Source organism: Elephas maximus, chromosome 12 (assembly GCF_024166365.1).
Source record: "Elephas maximus indicus isolate mEleMax1 chromosome 12, mEleMax1 primary haplotype, whole genome shotgun sequence".
Taxonomy (NCBI): domain Eukaryota; kingdom Metazoa; phylum Chordata; class Mammalia; order Proboscidea; family Elephantidae; genus Elephas; species Elephas maximus.
Genome location: NC_064830.1, coordinates 10,511,339 through 10,531,337, shown reverse-complemented (window position 1 = coordinate 10,531,337; position 19,999 = coordinate 10,511,339). Strand labels below are relative to the sequence as shown.

Genomic DNA, 19,999 nt, shown 5'->3' with positions numbered 1-19,999 from the left:
AAAATTATTTTAAAAAAAATTGTCCTTTCCAACACAATCACTAGAAACTAGAACACAGTGAAGAAGAAAAAAAAAACCCCGTTGCCATCGAGTCGGTTCCGTCTCATAGCGACCCTAAAGGACAGAGTAGAACTGCACCATAGGGTTTCCAAGGAGCACCTGGTGGATTCAAACTGCTGACCTTTTGGTTAGCAACTGTAGCTCTTAACCACTATGCCACCTAAGGCGGCTGTAACAGAAATACCACAAGTTGGGTGGCTTTAGAGAATAGGAATGTGGCTTTAGAGAATAGGAATGTATTTGTTCTCAGTTCTGGAGAGAAAAAGTCCAAATTGGTCTAGGTCATGTCAATTCCCCACTTTTAGGTAGTCTCTGGCATTCCTTGGTTCCTTGGCTTGTAGGTGATCTTCACATGGCATCTCTTTTCCCTGTGTGTGCCTGTGTGCCTCTGTGTCTAATCTGCTCTTTTTATAACTCAGAAATAATTAGATTTAGGACCGCCCTCTTTCCAAACATCCACAGGTACAGGGGTTAGGATTCTAACACACATTTTAGGGAGACACAATTTAGTCTATAACAGTAGTGAAGGACATTCCCATGAAAATGATGAAGGGGGATTCCAAGATGACAGCTGAGGACACACCTACATCAGGCCATATTAGAGAAGGCTCAAACAGAGGTTCCTTCAAGAAGATGAAATTGATAGACTGGCTATTGGATTTGAACTTATTTGACGAGTTTGATACATCTGGAGGTGATGTGGGGAAACAATTAATGAAAGTTACATAGAAAATTAAGGAAAGTAAAACTCTATGAATGCTGTGAAAATCAAAATTGTATAGGAAAGTAAAAATACTCATGGTGTATAACCTAGCTTAGCTGCTCTGTAGTGTTTGCATAGTCTCAAGAATATCAAAACTGAATATTGATCTAACTAAAATTGCCATATGACCACATTGGGAAATGGGAGTACTGAAAAGACACTCACATATGGGGGAGTGTGTTGTGTTAGGCAATGTCTAAAACTAGAAAATCAAGAAGTAGTCATACTGGCATTATTTTTAGAGAGGTAGAAGTAAAAAAAAGAAAAAGAAAACGAATGGGTTAAAATTTTGAAAATATTTACTTTGGGGAATGAAAATTCATTGAAGGAGAGATTTGGAGATCTACTGGTTTTCTAATAGGTTGATGCCTTCAATTATATGCAAATAAAATCTAATTTAAAAATCAAGCAGAGGAGTAGAAATATGATTCAGTGTGTAATAGCTATGGAAGAAATTTGAATAGAGAAGTGACCTGAGAGAAGTCAAGAAAATCTGTTTGATTTCAAGCAGGATAATGGCAACAGGAAGTGACTAGATTTAGACATGTCTGCTAGGAGATAAATCCAGCTGTGACAGACTGAGAACCCAAGCACAGTCTAACAGAATTTGAGAACAGGAAAGTACTCCTGCTCTAATCTACATCCTTTGAGCCCTGACTCACAGACTTCCTGAGAAGCACACAGACCTTCTCCGCACCTCACTGACGCCTTCCTTCTGTCTGAGGGCATGTTGCAGAAAACATCAATGAGACTGAGATTAAATATGAAGAAATACTTATGGTATTACTTGTGTCCCCAGAATACCAGTTCTAGGTGACCAAATTCATGTTCTCATACTTCTTGGCCTAGTGGGACGGTTGCATTTCAAGAAAGGATCTCATAGAAGTGTAGCAGATACATCTGAAAGGGTGTGTAATTGTGGAAGTTCTAGATATCCCACTTAGCATCTGCTTTTGAGATAAACTCAAGGTTGGTGACGTGCAGTTCAAATGGAGAAGTACAAGAGGAAGAAGGAAGGGAGGGAGGGGACATCTGAAAAGTCCTAAAACTTTCTGTCTGGGCCTTTTGGGTATTTTGGTTTATTTTAATGGTTAAGTTTCCTTCAAAACATGCTATTAGGGGAAAATAATAAAAAGTGAAGAAAAGTCGAAGTAAGGAAACCATAATTCATTGTTGTGTCATTCTGAGATAGTTTCTGTTCGTATTGGCTTTTATGTAGATGGAAATCATGTATTATGTGCATAATCATGTCACTGCCTGATAACCTTTTTATAAATATAAAAGCAATATATACTCACTCACTTTTTAAAAGATAGAAATTGCAAAAGGGAAAACAACACAAAATTACAGAATTCTACCACCCACATGTAACCAGTGTGATTATTTTAGTGTATTGCTTTAGGTATGAGATATTTAGTACCTATTTCATTTCTGAAACTATGTTCTTAATGATAACCTTGTTTATGTTCATTACTTTGTAAATATTCATTAAATAAATTTACATACATATCTACATATATATGGAAACCCTGGCAGCACTGTGGTTAAGAGCTGCTAACCAAAAGGTCAGCAGTTCAAATCCACCAGGGACTCCTTGGCAGTTCTACTCTGTCCTCTAGGGTCCCTATGAGTCAGAATTGACTCAACAGCAATGGGTTTGTTTTGGGGGGGGGCAGTTATGGTATGTATATGTAATATGAAACCCTGGTGGCGCAGTGGTTAAGAGCTCAGCTGCTAACCAAGAGGTCTGCAGTTTGAATCCACCAGCTGCTCCTCGGAAACCCTATGGGGCAGTTCTACTCTGTCCTATAGGGTTGCTATGAGTTGGAATAGACAGAGGCAATGGGCAGGTTATATATAATATATATGTATGTGTATATATACATATGTGTTCATGTGTATATACACCCACACACGCAAGGGCTGTATTGGTTCCAGTCTTTCAGCTTTAAAGGAACGGAAACACTTGGATTACTTTATGTGAAATGAGGAAGGAATTTCAAGGACAAAGATAAACTCAAGAAAGCAATCTCAGCAGCCAGAAATTTTCCTTTCAAATGTCAATAAAATAGATATTACTATGTTCTTTTTACAGATGAAGAAATTGAGGCTAACAGGAACTAAACAAATTACCAAGATTAAAAAAGTGTATAGTTATATGACCCTGGGGAAGTTATGTAAATATGTACACTTTAGCCCAGTCATCATTTACTTACTTGTATAGCTCTCGATATACTTCATAGACCTCTCACACATACACGTTGACTTTGAATCTTCTCTCATGCATGTAAATCCAACCCATCTTTCCAGGTCAAGTTCAGATCCCACCTCAGAATGATACATACCTATTCCCCCCGTCCCTGAATAAATGGAAGAAAGAATCACTTAATCTATTCATTCAGCAAAAATTACTGAGTACCTACTTACTATGTGGAGTTACGGAGCAGTGCAAATGGTTAACACATTCGGCTGCCAGCCAAAAGGTTGGCAGTGTGAGTCCACCCAGAGGTGCCTCGGAAGATAGGTCTGGTGAAAAGTCACCCATTGAAAACCATATGGAGCACAATTCCACTCTGACACGCATAGGGTTGCCATGTGTGGCATCGTCTCTATGGCAACCTTTTTTTCCACTTACTACATAGTTTAAAAAAAAAAAAAATCCCATGGCCATCGAGTGGATTCTGACTCATAGCTGCCTGTGAGACGGAGTACAAACACCCCACAGGGTTTCCAAGGAGTGCCTGGTGGATTCTAACTGCCAACTTTTGGTTTAGCAGCTGTAGCTCTTAACCACTATGCCACCAGGGTTTCTGAGTAACTTAAAACGAGGTGAAAACACTTAAGACCCAGATTATCCAATTATAGTTCAACCATTTATTTTCCTCCCCGCTCTGTAAAAGGAGCCCAGGTGGCGAAGTCATTAAGAGCTCGGCTGCTAACCAAGAGTTCAGCAGTTCAAATCCACCAGCCGCTCCTTGGATAGCCTATGGAACAGTTGTACTCTGTCGTATAGGGTCACTGTGACTCAGAATCAACTCGACAGCAACGGGTTTAGTTTTGTTTTTGTTTTTTACTCTGTTAAAAGTAGTTTGGGCTTTTCTTTCACTGGGCACTAGTAAATTATATGAAATCTGAAAAGAATATTTAGCATAATTATCTGTGAAATCAAGTCACTACTGGCTTTCATACCTTATATTTACACGAAGAATTATTTCAGAGATACCACATTGAAAAATTGCGAGAGGATTTTTGTCAGCCATTGACTAGTGAGCTAGCATGATCTTATAAGTAATAACATTTACTAATTCTTTGAAGTTTCCAGCTGTGTAAAAAAAATAGAATTTATTCCTATTGTAATCTTCAAATATTATATATCATGTAAAGTCATTGAGTGTAGGATAGACTATCTAACTGAACATCAAAAAACCTGTAAATGCATTGCATAAAATTTATTTGGCAGCCAGGATTACCTTTTAGCCTAAGAGTTGTGTAAAAGCATTTGGAAGCTTATAGGAAGCGCCTCTGCTTTAAAGCAGCTGCGGCGATCGTCGGAGGCCTTGTTCTGGGCACTGCCTGAGCCTGACCTTGCCATGGTCTCGTAGGATATATTCCCTGGAGCTGCTGGAGTCAGAGTGGAGCAGGAGAGCACCTTTCTTGCAGTCATGGTTTAGAATTACGAGCTACCTTCCTTGTCTCAGGTCCTCTCTCCCTTGTCCCTCTCTCATCTTCTCCGAAGTATCCAGGGCCCTCCCCATCATTTCTTCAGTAAATAAATATTTACTGAGCACTTACTAGGTTCCAGACTCTATACTGGGCTCTCATATCAATGTCTAAAGAACTTTTCAGGATGATAGAAATGTGCTATTATCTACTCTATCCAATATGGTAGTCACATGTGGCTTTTGAACATTTGAAATGTGACTAGTACAACTTAGGAATTGAATTTTTAATGTTTTTTAATTGTAATTATCTTTTTAAATTTGTAGTTAAATGGCTACATACGGCTAATGGCTACAGTATTGATATTACAGCTCTAATACATAAGAATCAATTAAACAATGGCGATTTTCTCTGTCTAGTGAGGAAAAAGACAGTGGGCCAACCCATACTCATAATAGAGTACAATAAGTGCTTTCGTTTTTTAATAAATGTAGGAAACTATGGTTTGTTCATTCAATAAATACTCATTTAGCAACTATCATAATCAAGGTACCATTAGCCATTATGGGAAACAGACAGCTGGTAGATGCCTAACTATGCTATTAAAAAGCAGAAATAAGGAATGAGACAATGACATGAGTTACAAAAAATGGAGTCAAGTTTCGACCCTATCTGCATATGGCACCTGCCAATTTCATTTCACTGGAGTTCTCACCTAGGCTCCCAGCATCTAAGTTGTTCCCAAGATTCTACCATTTATTCCACTCGATTTCTGTCAACCTGGGGACATTTTCAGAATCATGGCTTTATTGTCATCTTTTCAGAAAGACTCCTATGTATTGATCTTCACAGGCCTAGCTGAATCTGAGTGTGATTGCAGTGGGTGGGGACATTTTGAATAACATTACTGAACATCATAAGGCCACCTAAGCTCTCATCCAGCAGCTGGCTCTACAACACACACCAGGTAGAGAGGAGGAAGGGAAGCCATAGCCCACTCTTCTTCAGATGTGCAAAATTCTTCCTGTCCAGGTTTGCTGCCCATCTCGTCACCAGATAAGTTGTTCACACAGTGTATGTTTAGGAGAACCCAGGCTCAGTCAGGTTCCAGAATTGTTCCAAGGCATTTCTTTGAAATATTCCAAACTGTTGAGTCTCATAGACCACGAGGCATCTGTTGATTTGAGTGGGTTCTTGAGCCACCTGCTGTTTAACAGAGTGAAATCTGTCTTAAGGGCTTGGATGTAGTTGTCACATTAAAAATGGATACCAGGAACTGGCAGTAAATGAGAATGTATCAAATAGAGATGTGACAAAAGGGAATTTGTAGTCGGGGGTGTCAATTTTATTTACACTTTACATTAATGGATATAGAGAAAAGCTTGAGCTTCAAAATATGTGAATTGGCAGGAGACACTGGAAGTTTGAGGCCAGCTAATTCCAAAGAGTTGATAAATTTAACCTAAATTGTTTCCAAAAAGTAGGATAGGAAAGTAAAGTCAACCCAGGTAAGGATAGAAGTAGATTAAATTATATTTAAACCTACACTCTGCTAGTAAGTTCTGACAATAAGAAGGAAAACATTTAGAAAATTTAAATGATTTAAAATTTTTAGAGCAGGAAGCAGATTACTAACCCATTCATTACGCATTGCATATAGGTAAAGCGGGGACTAAGTGGAGAGTTGAAGTGACGTGGTCTGGGTAGCCCGATTAGGTGTTAACAAAGCTAAGCCTAGAAGCCAGGTCTCTGGGCTCAGTGTTCTCTCCATGTCACTGTTGTGACTACATTCCTAGTTTGTGAAACATATATAATTTTTTTTTTTTATAACGGTAAAAACCAAGCCTGTTTGATTATGACCATACCCCAGATTGTGACTGGCAGAAACACAAATTAATTCATTAATTTCCCTTTTTACTCTCTCTCAACTGGTTTGCTACTTGAATTTCTACATGAATTGCTGATTTCCAGACCCACACTCATACACTTCCACTCTCTTTACTCAACCATTTCTTCTACTCTTCTTTATTTCTGTCCCTCCTCTCTCACCCATGTCTCCATCCCCAAAGGGTTCTAGTGGAATGGGAACCATGGTAGATATCATGAGATAAGAAAAGGCAGCATGAAAATGGGAAAGGGAATGTGGAGAGAAGCAAGAGAGGAGCCTTAGCTACATTGTAGTTGCCTTACTTTCTCTGGAGGAGCACTGGAGGAACAACTGGGAAGACGTCTGAACATCCCACCTTCTAATACCTGATGGCCCAGAGACTCCCATCTCCTAACATTACAGCCCACAAACCCACCACCAAAATGTCCTACAGCTCAGACCCCATGCCTCAAATGTCCTCATCGACCGGACACATTGTCTTCCAATATCTCAGTGACCGAGGTTTATTATGAATGAAGTCAAGTTCTGTTCACCTCCAGGCGAAACATCTGTTTTAAAGTACCATCTCTCCATTCTCCTGCTCTAGGTGTTGCAGCACCACCGTTGCAAGGTTTGAGCAACAGCAAGTAAACCATCTTGAAATTTTTGGTAGCTAACTATTTGTACATGAGATTAGAAATAATAAAACAGGGGCACTCTGCCACGGTGCTGGACTTATACCATCTAAAGGAAGTTTACCATTGCCAAGTCAGGGTGAGAGATACTTTGAACAACATCACTGAATAGTATAAAATCAATCGGTTTTAAAAACATTTCTTAGCAATCTGGATTAATCACTTTGTTAGAGATGGGTCTAATTATCTTTTTTAATGAATACCTATTGTTCAAGTAGCTTTTATGCAGAGCAGACTGTACCAAACAATGTATTGATGAACTGAGAGGCGAGAGATAAGAAATGGGAAGAATACAATAGCCATTATGACCCACAAAAACTTGGGCAGACCCTGAAACAGCATCCATTTATTATTTCGACACAAACAGAATAGATTTGTTAAAATAAGAAGTCCACTCAACTCCATCTTGAGAGAAGACTGGTTGGCATGGAAATTAGTGCTCACTAGTTGTCAAGTGACTAATTCAGATGATGGAGTTGGATAGCAAGGGCTGGGATGGGACAGCCCCTTCAATGCTATGGAATATTTTGCTAAGATTATTGACTCAAATCCTCCCCCAACACATGTCAAAGTTTACATAAAAGAACTCCCAGATTGTGTTCATTTCATATTAAAAACTATATATACAAATATTTCTTTCCTTCAGTTTTGTCTGCTTATAATAATAATTACTTTTATTTTGATTTTCATGTTCTTGAAAGATAAAATTTAAAAAGCAGATGAACAGCTGTCATAGTATTTCAGAGCCTTCGAAATCACTCATCCAACTGTCCAGTTCTACAGATGAGAAAAGTGACATCCTAGTTGAAGAAGGGACTTACCCACAATAAGCTGGAAATGAAGTCCCTCAACTCTTGGCACTACACCATATTTGCTTCCTCCTGGACACCAAGTTAATAATATTATCTTTATTATAATATGAAATACACCCAAGCTGTAAGAAAAGAAATCATTTCCTAAGAAACATAAAATATTTTGCTGTTTCCTTTCATTAGTGTGCTCAGGTCTAAACTGTCTTAGAAATATTGGTAAGAGACACAAATAGTATAATATTAAGTTTCCAAAGATACAAGGAGCAATGTATTCACAGGATAACTGGATCCTTGGATACAATAGAAACGGAAACAATGGAATATAATACAGATTATTTATTATTTTTTTTTTAATTATCATCATTAGGCATAGGTCACCATCACCCCTTGCATACCTCTTATGTGCCAGGTGTTATACTAACCTCTTAAATATATATTTTTTTTTTCATTTCATCCTTAAAACAACTGTGTGAGATGATAACGCTGAGGTACAAAGTTGAAAATCTGTCCAGTGTCACTCAGTCAGTAAGACCTGCTGTAAGCAATCCAAACTCATCATGTCGCAAACAAAATTTATCATATTCCCCTCTCCTCACCACTTCACAGCAACTGCACATCTAATTTTGTTCCTCCTTTCGCTAGTGGTGCGTCATGCTCCCAATACCCACCCCATGGTCTAAGCTGTACAGCAGAATATAAGTCAAGACACTTGGTCTTCTTCACCTCTTTTACCCATCTGTCCTCCCGTCTGGTGCTATGACTACCTTTCTCGATATACTTTCTCAAACCATGGCCACTGCCAGTGTAATTACGCTAGCTGCACTCTGCTCTCCCCACCTCCAGTCTCATACCCTCTCTAATCTACCCTCCTCATCGCTCCTTGCCATTCTCTTTCCGACATGCACATTTGATTGCATCCGGGAGTCCTTGGAAGAACTCAAATAACTCCCTATTTCTTGCATAAAAATCTGGAATGCCATAATTAACCCATAAGCTTGATCTGACCCTTGTCTAGCTCTCCATTCTTCTCTCCCATTCTTGTGTCCATCACCACCTTCATACATTCCAGTTCCAGCTTTTGTTTTGTTTTTAGCTTCGTGAACCTTTCATGTTCTTTCTCATATTTATGCCTTTGCAAATTCTGTTTTTTGCCTTAAATGTATCAAAGGGTTTTCTTTACCTCCCAAATACAGTGTATCAAGACCCATCTCCAGTGCTATGTCTTCCTGGACAACTTCCTAGCACCCCTGACTTGTTGCCCCTCTTTTTTCACGACACAGTGCATTGTACATACTTTTACCATACTATTGATCACACTTCATCCGTTTATTCAACAAATAATGTATTGAATGCTTATGACATGCTAGGCATTCAGTGTACCGTGATTTCCAGTGATGAATAGTTCTAAAGTGGTGTGTGTCGCCTTCTCTGAGTCCTACCATTGGACCATAAGTGCCCTGAATTGAGGAGCCATGCCCTTCACCTCTGAATCTCCTACACAGCATAGGGTCTGGCATAGAGGAGGCTCTCAAAATAAATATGCACAAGATGGTTTCAAGACCGGATGAACAGTTCAGCACTCCCAGGTTGAAAAACTAAGCTAATAAACGTCTGCAAGAATTCCCTACAGAAGTATACAGTAAGTGATAGAAATCACACATCCCACTTGAGACAAATGGAATATTTGGCCACAGTATTTTTGCCACAAAACCTTTTCTTTTCCTCTCATGTCTTATAGGGATTTATTGGGTTTCCAGAAGAAAAAAAAAAACCTGCAATTAACGTCGTAGCTTTGAAAAACTGCCCTTTCTCAGTAAAAGATTGTGAGCCGCTTCTATAAAGGTCTTACCCAAGTTTTCACTGGTTTCATTGCTGACTCAATGGTGACTATCAGTAACACTGAGGTTATTCTCCATAACGCTGGAAATGGGACTAACACAAGCCAAAACTCAATAACTTTAAATTGTGCAGTTGCTCTCACCTATAAGGGGCTCCAATGGTGCAGTGGTTAAGAGCTCGACAGCTAACCAAAAAGTTGGCAGTTCAAATCCACCAGTTGCTCCTTGGAAATCCTACAGGGCAGTTCTAGTCAGTCCTGTAGGGTCACTATGAGTCAGAGTTGACTCCATGGCAATGGGTTTTCTCATCTATAAGCATTTATGGTCCATTTTCTTTCAGTTGTTTATTATGTCCAAAGGTATAATTGTATCCATGGAATATTCAAATCCAAATATAACCAAAGCTCTTTCACAACATATTTATTTTTATATTTCACATGAACGTATATGTTAAGTATATATAGTGTATTATAATGTAGTGCATATGAACTCATTCTTCTTTTAAAATGTACACTATAGTATATATTTAGTAAATATTAAAAAGTTTAATTTGTAGTATGAACTGCATGATATTCATATTATGCAAATACTTCACAAACCGTCCTCATGCATTTTACTAGGATGTTCATGTCATTATTCAGAATTCCAATAATGAGGAGAGAGGAGACTCAAACTAAATGTTAACGGTAACCAAACAAATGTAAGCTGTATTTCTTTGTGTTATAATGTCATTAGCAGATTTTAGAATATGCGTGAGAATATATGTCTGCTTATACCCTTCCAGCAAATATGGTGTTCATGCTAAACCTTAAATATCTCGGCCAAGGACTCCTACTTCTCTGTCCTTCAGAGATAATAATACACTTCCTGTCTTCTTCTTTTAACAGTGTATATGGCTGTCCCTTGGCTAAAAAAAGAAAAACACAAGATAAGCAGCCCCAAGAGCCAGCTCCTAAACGAAAGCCATTCGCCGTTAAAGCAGACAGCTCCTCAGTAGATGAATGTTATGAAAGTGATGGGACTGAAGATATGGATGAGAAGGAGGAAGAGGAAGAGGAAGAGTACTCTGAGGACAATGAGGAGCAAGGGGACGAGGATGAAGAGGATGAGGAAGTGGACCGAGAGGAAGAGGAGGAGATTGAGGAAGATGATGATGATGATGATGAAGATGGAGATGATGTGGAGGATGAAGAAGATGAAGAGGAAGAGGAGGAGGAGGAAGAGGAGGAAGAAGAAGAAAATGGTAATCTTTAAAATATTAGCAAAGTACCAAATGGTAGTTTAGGTCAGTTTTTTCACATGAATTGTCTGAATTTAATATTCATGACACATTTGTGATTGTCATATAAATAAGCCTGGTCAACACTGAAAAAACTAGCTTTTTATGCGTCTTTAATCTTTGGTTTAAAGACTTCCTTCAAGTTATCTGTTAGACTTTAGATTTTATTTCAGTCAAATAAGTGTTCAAATCAGTTGTCATAATAATTTGTTGAGATATTTATGCTGTGCATATTTGATTAGCTTAGCAAAAATTATCAAAGAAGTAAAATCAGCAAACCTAGAGTTTAATTTTACATTTTCTTTAATGTTCTATCCAAGAGATGCTATTAGCCAAAGCAGCGTTATTGGGATGGCTTTAATTACATGCTTTCTTAGAAGAGGGTGAAAGCTCTAGCTGGTACATCAACTGGTGACATAGATTTTGTCTGTTAATTGCCAAAGCTTTACTTCAGTGACTATCATGTAAGGAGGTGAGAAAGATTACAATGGAAATAATGAATTGACCTGTCATTTGTTTCCATGTTTGAGAACGTGTTTCTGAATTCGAGGTGTCCAACATGATGCACGGAGTAGGGAGAATCTTTTAGGCAACAAGTTTAATTCGAGGTGTCCAACGTGATGCACGGAGTAGGGAGAATCTTTTAGGCAACAAGCTTAATAGGGTTTTGCATTTATTTCCAATTTTCTGTTAGTATCTGACTCAAAAATAAAAAAAAAAATTTTTTTTTTTTTATCTGACTCAAAAATAGGACTTCAGAACAAATCCTTTCATAAAAGTCATTTCTTTTCTCAAGAAGTGGAGTTTTCTGAAGAGCCTAGATGTAGTCTTACTTCACTGGCTTGCTAGAAATGCTAAAACAAAATTTTTTTTTTAAGTTAAGAGAATATTTGTTTCTTACACTTCTCCCTTGGGCCCAAAAACCCTTTAAGAATCTGATTTCTGGGACAGCTCATTTCTCAATACAAAAGACAATAGTTTTAGCCAGTGGAGAGAGCTCTTTTGACCAGGTAGGTGTGAGTTGCTTGTTGTTAACCCCATGGGGCAAGCATACATGCATCATTCTTCCTACAGAAGTCCTAACAGTTTTGAGCCATGAAACCTGAGTGTTATGAAATAATCTTGGACTTTTGTAGTGGCTTTTTTTTTTTTAAGGTTCTGATGAAAACAATTTACTACTGTCTTATACAAACATATACATACATATACAAACATTTCTATATGCACCTGTATACACACACACACATTTCACGAATTAGATTTCAGTCTCCCAAGATTTTTTTCTTGTCTTGATATTATGAAGAATGGTGTGGAGATAACATAGTCAAATGTCTCAGAACACATACAAATAAAAAAAAGTCACCACTAATTCTAGTCAGCCTCCTTTGGTCATAATGCCTCAGTGTCATCAGTGAGATGATGGTGAGTTTCATGCTGAGAATGCAAAACAGTCACTCTATGAAAAAAAAAATACATGGGAAGCTGAAGCGTATGCCAATTTGGCCAATTATTTCTGGACATTGTATTAAATCTGTGTAGTTTCGGGCAACATCAGTAATTGTTGAGGTTGATGATATGTAACATGGCCATGGCTTATGATAAATGAGATGTTAAATATGACTCTTTCATATTCTTGTTTTGTTTGGAAAGCAGAAGGCATTACTATTTGAAGTTATAGAGGTTCTTTTGTGCAATGGATTCGCAGAGGGGAGATTTTTAAGATTTATCATTTAAGTAAGAGGCTTAACTAAATTTCAGGTTCTGCTCTCCATTTGCTAGATTTAAACTTGCAATTTTAGTTTATTTAGGGTCATCTTTTATGTGCTCTATCTCTATAGGTACAAAGCAGTACATTGTGAAAAGGTAGTCAGAAATCTTATTGAAATAGCTTCAGAAATTGACTGCAGCGCTTGTGCAGGGTTTGTTTATTCTGATGTGAACACTTAGAATGAGGTTCTTTTTAAAGTCATGTAACAGAACTAAAGACTTTTTTGCTAGAAAAATTCAGGAAAGTGGGCATAACAAATGGGTGTATGATAGTACCAGCAAACAAATAACTGCATAAATTTAACACAGGTCCCAGTATTTCTAATGAAGTGGCCACACCTAGCAGTCACTAGCACTTAGGTATTCAGTAATCATTGTCTGAATCTGAATCTGAAGCTCTCTAAGGAAATAGGTCCCAGAAAGCAAATACCAGTGAAGAGGACGCAGAAGACAAGGCAATGATAAAAGATCAAGTGTTGTATGTACGGTTTTAGAATCCATATTTAGTATCCAACTATCCAACAAGACAAAACGCTTTGTATAATCATCCATTGCATGAACTTTAGAGGAATCATCTGGAGCTACTAAAGACAGGTTCAGCCAAGGTGATAAGATTATGAGATTATTAGGCTCTCTGCTACCATTATAAGACAAATATGTCCAATTTACTGAATATCCTTGGCAGTAAAGTGTAATAATTTACTCCCTTTCAGATAGCATCTCATGCGAATCCTAAGTCTCACTGAGAATAAAACACAATGGACTGATTAGAGAGGTCCTTTCACTGTGGTTTTGATTGCTACAGGTTCCCTGGAGGGAAGCACCAAAGACTTGTTTGATTTCTAGGGCGAATCAAAGTATGTCTCCTAAGAAAAAAATTCACTTCAGAGACCTGGTTCCTAGAAACTGTTTCACAAAGCTTTCCTGTTATAGAGAGAAGTCTCTAACGTTTAGGAGCTCCAGGAATGAGTGTTCCAAGACACCCTTTAGCCAATATCACATGAGGATATTCCAGGTGGATTATACTCCAGGTATTTCATAATCCCTCAAGGTCAGGAATCTTCAGGAAGATCCTAGATCAAAGGAACTGTGTAGCTTTGTTGATTGAACATTTTCCATGATCAAAACTCCTAGTTATGTTTAATTTATTAAAATAAGGCTTCGAAAGACATATCTCTGTCAATCGCCTATTTTCATATCCTCACTTCTGAGCACATGACATTTCACTTTACTGCTAAATTTGGTGCCAAAATCATTATCAACAAATAAAATTCTCTGTCATGATGGCAACTTCTATAACTTGAGAAACACAATATGAGTATCAGATATCTTATATAGCACCTAAAAGAGATACTGTTTTGTTTCCCCTCCTTGCCCCCCAAATGGATTTGCTATTAATTTTCATTTCTGAAGAACTGGAGAGTGTACCTTTCTTATGTTTGGTCAGCAGAGTTACTAGATCGCCGTCTTGAAATAGGCATTTCATTCTCCTTGCTTTACCATTATGTCTGTGGGGTCAGCAGATTTCTTCTAAGGTTGAGTTGTCTTTTTCTTAGCAAGTAGAAGCACAAACATTGATGTAAAGTTCAGACAAAAGTAAGGCATTCAGGAAATAGTGAGAAGAAAACAATCCAATGCTATGCCAAGCACCTGGCTTGCACGTGCAGAAAAAACACATGGTAGATGATCATAGTTTGATATGGAAAAGTCAAGGTTTCATGATGAAACCACATGGATAGAAATTAAGCTGACATCAGCTTTACAAGTAGATGTAAAGTTTACATTTATATAAAGTTTACCCTACTTATAATAATAGGATGCCACTCTTTGCTCACCAAGTGTAGCATTTTCCACCTGTATTATAAATTGAAATGTGGAGTTTATTAAGAAGTTTTTGTTTTAGCTAAAACAAAGTCATACAGCTCACCAGACTAACACAACAGGAGCCCAGCAATCATAGAAAAACCCTTACTGAAACTTGAGAATTAAGTATTTATATTAATTCCAAGAATCCTTCAGGATTGTGGTTATATTTGAACCCAAAATAATGAACATCTCCAATGGGTAGATTCGTATATGTTATTGTGTCTGATTTTTTTTGTTATAACTTTTTGTTTATTTGAACAATAGAGAAGAATCTCTGAGTCATTAATTTTAGATGATATAAATTCATAATTAATTATATTTGTGGTATAGTTGACCTATAGTAGGCTTATGTGAAGAATTTTATTTTCAAAATATATTATGAAGTTCTAAGTATGAATATTTTTAAAATACCGTTGGTATCCTAAAGTTAAGAAAGTTATTATTCAGTGTTCACAGATTTTTCTATCAGCATATTTTATACATGTTATGATAAATATATTTTTAATTCTGTGATTTGATAAATATAAAATAAATTGTTATATGCCTAGCAAGTTATGATTTTTTTATTTTTAAGCCCATAAATAGAATAACTATCTAAATAAAACATATTCACCCATATATGTGTGTATATATATGCACATATGTGTGTTTATGTCTATATCTGTCCACTTGAACACATATTGTAACTCCCTGTAGACAGTAATAAAAATTCCATGAGGAAAAAGAGTCTAGCAATTTGCTGTGCAGACTAAAGAAAACTTTCATGTGTTCTTCCATTTTTAACACACAATTGTCTCTCGAAATACTCTGTCTTTAACATGCAGTTTAAGTGGATAACGTTCTTTCTTTGCTGCCCTTTACTGACTCTCAAGACCACCTTGGATTATTGGACTTTGAAAGACAATTCACTTTATCATTAGGTTAAATTAGGTGAGACGTAGGTTCCTTCCTCTTTTAGAGGTTTCCTGGCTTTTCTTTAGCTTCTTGTTCTCCATAGCAATTAGCCAGAGATGTGTGGTGGTATCCTTGGAAGTTTACATCTAAGGAGAAATTTGGTGGTTTGAGGGAAAATGTGGATAGTTATGTTAAGAACCTTTTCAAACACTATATGATTACTCTGAAGCCCTGCTGGCAAAGTGGTTAAGAGTTTGGCTGCTAACCTAAAGATTGGCAGTTCAAATTCACCAGCCGCTCCTTGGAAGCCCTGTGAAACAGTTCTCTACTGTTCTTCAGGGTCACTATGAGTCAGAATTGACTCAGTGGCAATGAGTTTGGTTTTTTATATGATTACTCTAAGCAAGGCAAATTACACTGACCAGAAGCAGAACAAAAACGTGTGTGTAGACTCAAAAACAGAGAGGGTGCCTCTGTTCAATTCGTGTTGAGTCTTCAATGTCATCTATTAAAATAATCATGGATGTGCTAGTTATCAGTACCTATTCACTGGACTCACTGCCCAAACCACGAAACTGTCCTATCAATGAGACTGTCTTTTAATGGGGCCATTCCCACCCCTTAGTAACTAGGTTTCTTACAAAGAATATAAGTCAAAACCTGCCCAGAAACAAACATAAAAAAAGAATTATGAAGTTCATTGGACTTTTTTTTCTCTTTCAAATATGATAATGTACTGTGATATCACAAGCAACCAAAAAAAAAAAAACAAGCTACCAAAGCATCCCAATAATTGGTAATAGATAGGCTTGAATTTTCATCAGACAATGACAGAACGAATGTGATGAGGGGTCTGAATTGTGGCCTCTAGATTCCCCAACTTCCCTTTAGGATGTTGTTCTCCATATTGATTAGCCAATTATCCTCTCATATCCTTCTCAGAGAGATGTCCCTGATGAGGGAAGTAAGTTGAAATGCAGACGGGCTGTGAAAATCAGAATTAGCCAACCAGTTTTCTACTGCAGTCAGCAGAAAAAGCAATGAGTTCTGAGACCAACATAGAAACAAAGATGACATGTTTAGTATGCAAAGTCTTCACATGAGAACGACTGTAGACACAGTTGGGAGAAAGAAAATGATGATTTTTTATCATATTAAAAATTAATCTTTTCCTACGTCCATGAAAGCATTATTTTAGAAAGTTTAGTGTGCAAGTATGAAAGCATTATTTTAGAGAAAGCAGAATGCAAGTTATGTTGAAGTGTATGGCACTTGTCTCTTGAGAATAAGTAATGAAAAAATTTAATGTTTCTAGTTCTCTGTGATAAAAACTGAACTTTCTTCATGCAAATTAATCTTGCAAAACTATAAAACATAATTATATCTTATATTTGATGAATTTTTTCAGGTACTTTGATACAAACCAGAAAACTTGGCTGAAAATGTAATGCGATTTACATTTAAGTTGCAAATTATAAGATAATCCACTGAGAAACACTTTTTACGTAATAATAATAACACATGTAAGATAATAGGTCTAATTTTATTTTTATTCTATTTGTTTTTAAGTTCCACTTTAGGGGATTAATAATTTATTTGATTTGTCTTGTTAATTTCATTTTTATTCCAAATTCTAGTGTATCAGTCGAAGTATAGAATAAGTTCTAGAAACAAAGTGTGTTTCCTAACTCTGGTTGTACCTCTGATCCTGAGCAAGTCTCTCAGCCTCACTGGCCCTAAGTTTGATATCAAATTAAGGACGCTAATACTTGCCCTTCATTCACCTCACTGCCTTGTTTTGAAACTTAAAGACGTTGCAATATATGAAAATGTTTGAAAAAAGGCAAATCAGTCCAGAACTGCAATGTAGCAATTGTTATTAAGAATGATTTTAACATGATATTACTCTCCATATATTTATTCAAGTATTTCTTCATTCTGAACCCAAGACCCATGCCTATACATAGCAAATATACCATGTACATTATAATGTATGTATAATAGTCTGAGTGAATTAAAAAAGACTGGAAGCATGGCAACAGCTCATTTCAAAACATGGTATGTATTTGCTATGTACCCAGTGGTGTGCTGGGTTCCATGGGAACACAAACAGGATAGACATCACTTGTTGCTGAAAGAGGAGCCCTGGTGGCACAGTGGTTAAGCATTCAGCTGCTAGTCAAAAGGCCATTCAAATCCACCAGCTGCTCCTTGAAAACCCTATAGGGCAGTTCTACTCTGTCCTATAGGTTTCCCCATGAGTTGGAATCAACTCAACGGCAATGGGTTTTGCTGAAAGAAGCACATAGCATAGTATAAAAGAGGTGTGCATACATGAAAAACTATAAATTACGGTTCTTTACAAGGACAGAATTAGAAGTCATGAGCTGAGATGAAGGCTTTAAGGATTTGAGTTGAAAATAAGAACAAGAATTTTCTGGTATTGAGGATTGTTAAGCTTTAAATTAGGTTACAAAGGAAAGTTGTAATGTTGTCTCTGAAGGTCTTTAGAAACAGATCAGATTCTTTTCTATTTGATAGGGATTAACTATGGTTGACCAGAAGTGAAGAAAAGGGACCCCGATGCCCTCTCAAGGTTCCTCCCAATCAAACAGACTTATGGGAGCAGCTACATATGCTTCAAACCCACTGTGGAAAAGAGGAGAACCTGAATTTTCACAAAGACTTTTTTGCCACTGTCTGATTTACAAACATGAACAGTAACCAAAGCCATCTTGCTCTGTTGGGCAAGAAATGTTCAAGTTATTACAATTATTTTAGAAACTCTGATCTACTTGTGTGTAAGAGAGAGAGAGAGAAGCAATTGCTTAGTATTTTTCAGTCAATCTCAATCTGAGAGTTATTGACTTCAAAAAAACTTACTTTTAAAGAGTGGGGTCGAGTCAAGACATCTCCAAAAAAAAAAGCTAATCTGCAAAATAGACCCACAGTGTGGTAAACCAAAGGAAAACATATCAGCCCGGAATTAGACGAATTTGTAACATTGCTTTGGGACAAATTACACAAAGTAAATTCACTGCAGGGTAATTCAGCAAATTATAACTAAATCATAGACTATAAATTCAAGGAACATAAACATCATCATTATTTGGGGGCTATAGTGGTGATCAAGGAAGAAGTGGGCTTTTTGTATCTTGGTTGTTGTAGTGTGCTGTCAAGTGGATTCCGACTCATAGCAAGACTATATGATGGAGTAGAACCGCCCTATAGGGTTTCCTAGGCTGTAATCTTTGTGGGAGCAGACTGCCAGGTCTTTTCTCCCATGGAGCAGCTGGTGGGTTTGAACTGCTGACCTTTTGGTTAGCAGCCAAGCACTTAACTATTGTCGTACCAGGGCTGCTTTCGATTCTTGGACAATATATCAGATTAGGTTGTATGAAATTAGTGGCAAGACTGTTCTGGCCAAGTGGAAACATACGCATACCAACAGCTGAAACGCCCATAGTATTTGTAAGGACCAAAAGGAAGAGGGGAGTAATCAGAGGTAAGGAGGAGGTATCAGGATCGGCTACTGTAGAGTCAGAAACCCTGGTGGTGTAGTGGTTAAGAGCTATGGCTGCTAACCAAAAGGTTGGCAGTTCAAATTCACCAAGCACTCATTGGAAATCCTTTGGGGCATTTCTCCTCTGTCCTATAGGGTTGCTGTAAGTAGCATCAGTTCTCAGTCATGGTGACCCCATGTGTCCAGAGTAGAACTGTTCCATGGGGTTTTCAAAGCTGTGATCTTTTGCAAGCTGATCTCCAGGCCCGTCTTCTGAGGTGCCCCTGAACGGGTTCAAACCACAGAATTTGCGGTTAGTAGCAAAGCACTTAACCATTCTGGCTTTTCTGACAAGGAGTGGGATGAGAGACATAGACAGGCAACAGATACATGAAGGACTTCATGGAGGGAGGAGTTGCTCTCCTCTCCTACCACAATCCCCTGGGCAAGGGGTCCTTTTTTGGTGTCATTTAGAAATATGTGCTCTCCTTTCCTTGGCTTAGTTCATTCATTGATCCAATAAATATTTATTGAACACCTTAAACATCCAGAAATCCCTGAGTGGTACAAACAGTTAAACATGCTGGACTGCTTACCAAAACTTGGAGGTTTGAGTCCACCCAGAGGTGTCCTGAAAGAAAGACCTAGCGACCTACTTCTGAAAAACCAACTATTGGAAACCGTATGAAGTTCAAATGTACCCTGACATGCATGGGGTTTCCATGACTTGGAATTGACTCAATAGAGACTGGTTTATAGTTCCCCGGAGTCAGATGATTAAACAGTATACATTTTCTCAGAGTAGGTTATCATGACCAGAGGACCACACTCCAAAACCAGTGCTCTCCCGTGCTAAAGAAACTACTATAGAAAATGATGAAATGACAAATGCTATTTTAGACATGCTTAAGAAAAAAATCCCATTGCCATCAACTCAATTCCAACTCATAGAACAAACTAGAGCTGCTCTATAGGGTTTCCAGCAACCAAGTGATG

At 37.6% G+C, this 19,999-nt stretch overlaps 1 protein-coding gene across 4 annotated transcripts in view; it reads left to right on the top strand.

Annotated features, from left to right (window-relative positions):
- The window catches only part of MYT1L (myelin transcription factor 1 like), a 529,823-nt gene that overhangs the window by 354,465 nt on the left and 155,359 nt on the right, over nt 1-19,999 (top strand). For all 4 annotated transcript variants that reach the window (XM_049902577.1, XM_049902576.1, XM_049902575.1 and 1 more), the window contains exon 8: nt 10,583-10,938. In XM_049902577.1, the coding sequence (XP_049758534.1) occupies nt 10,583-10,938 (356 nt within the window). The remainder of the gene's footprint in view (nt 1-10,582; nt 10,939-19,999) is intronic.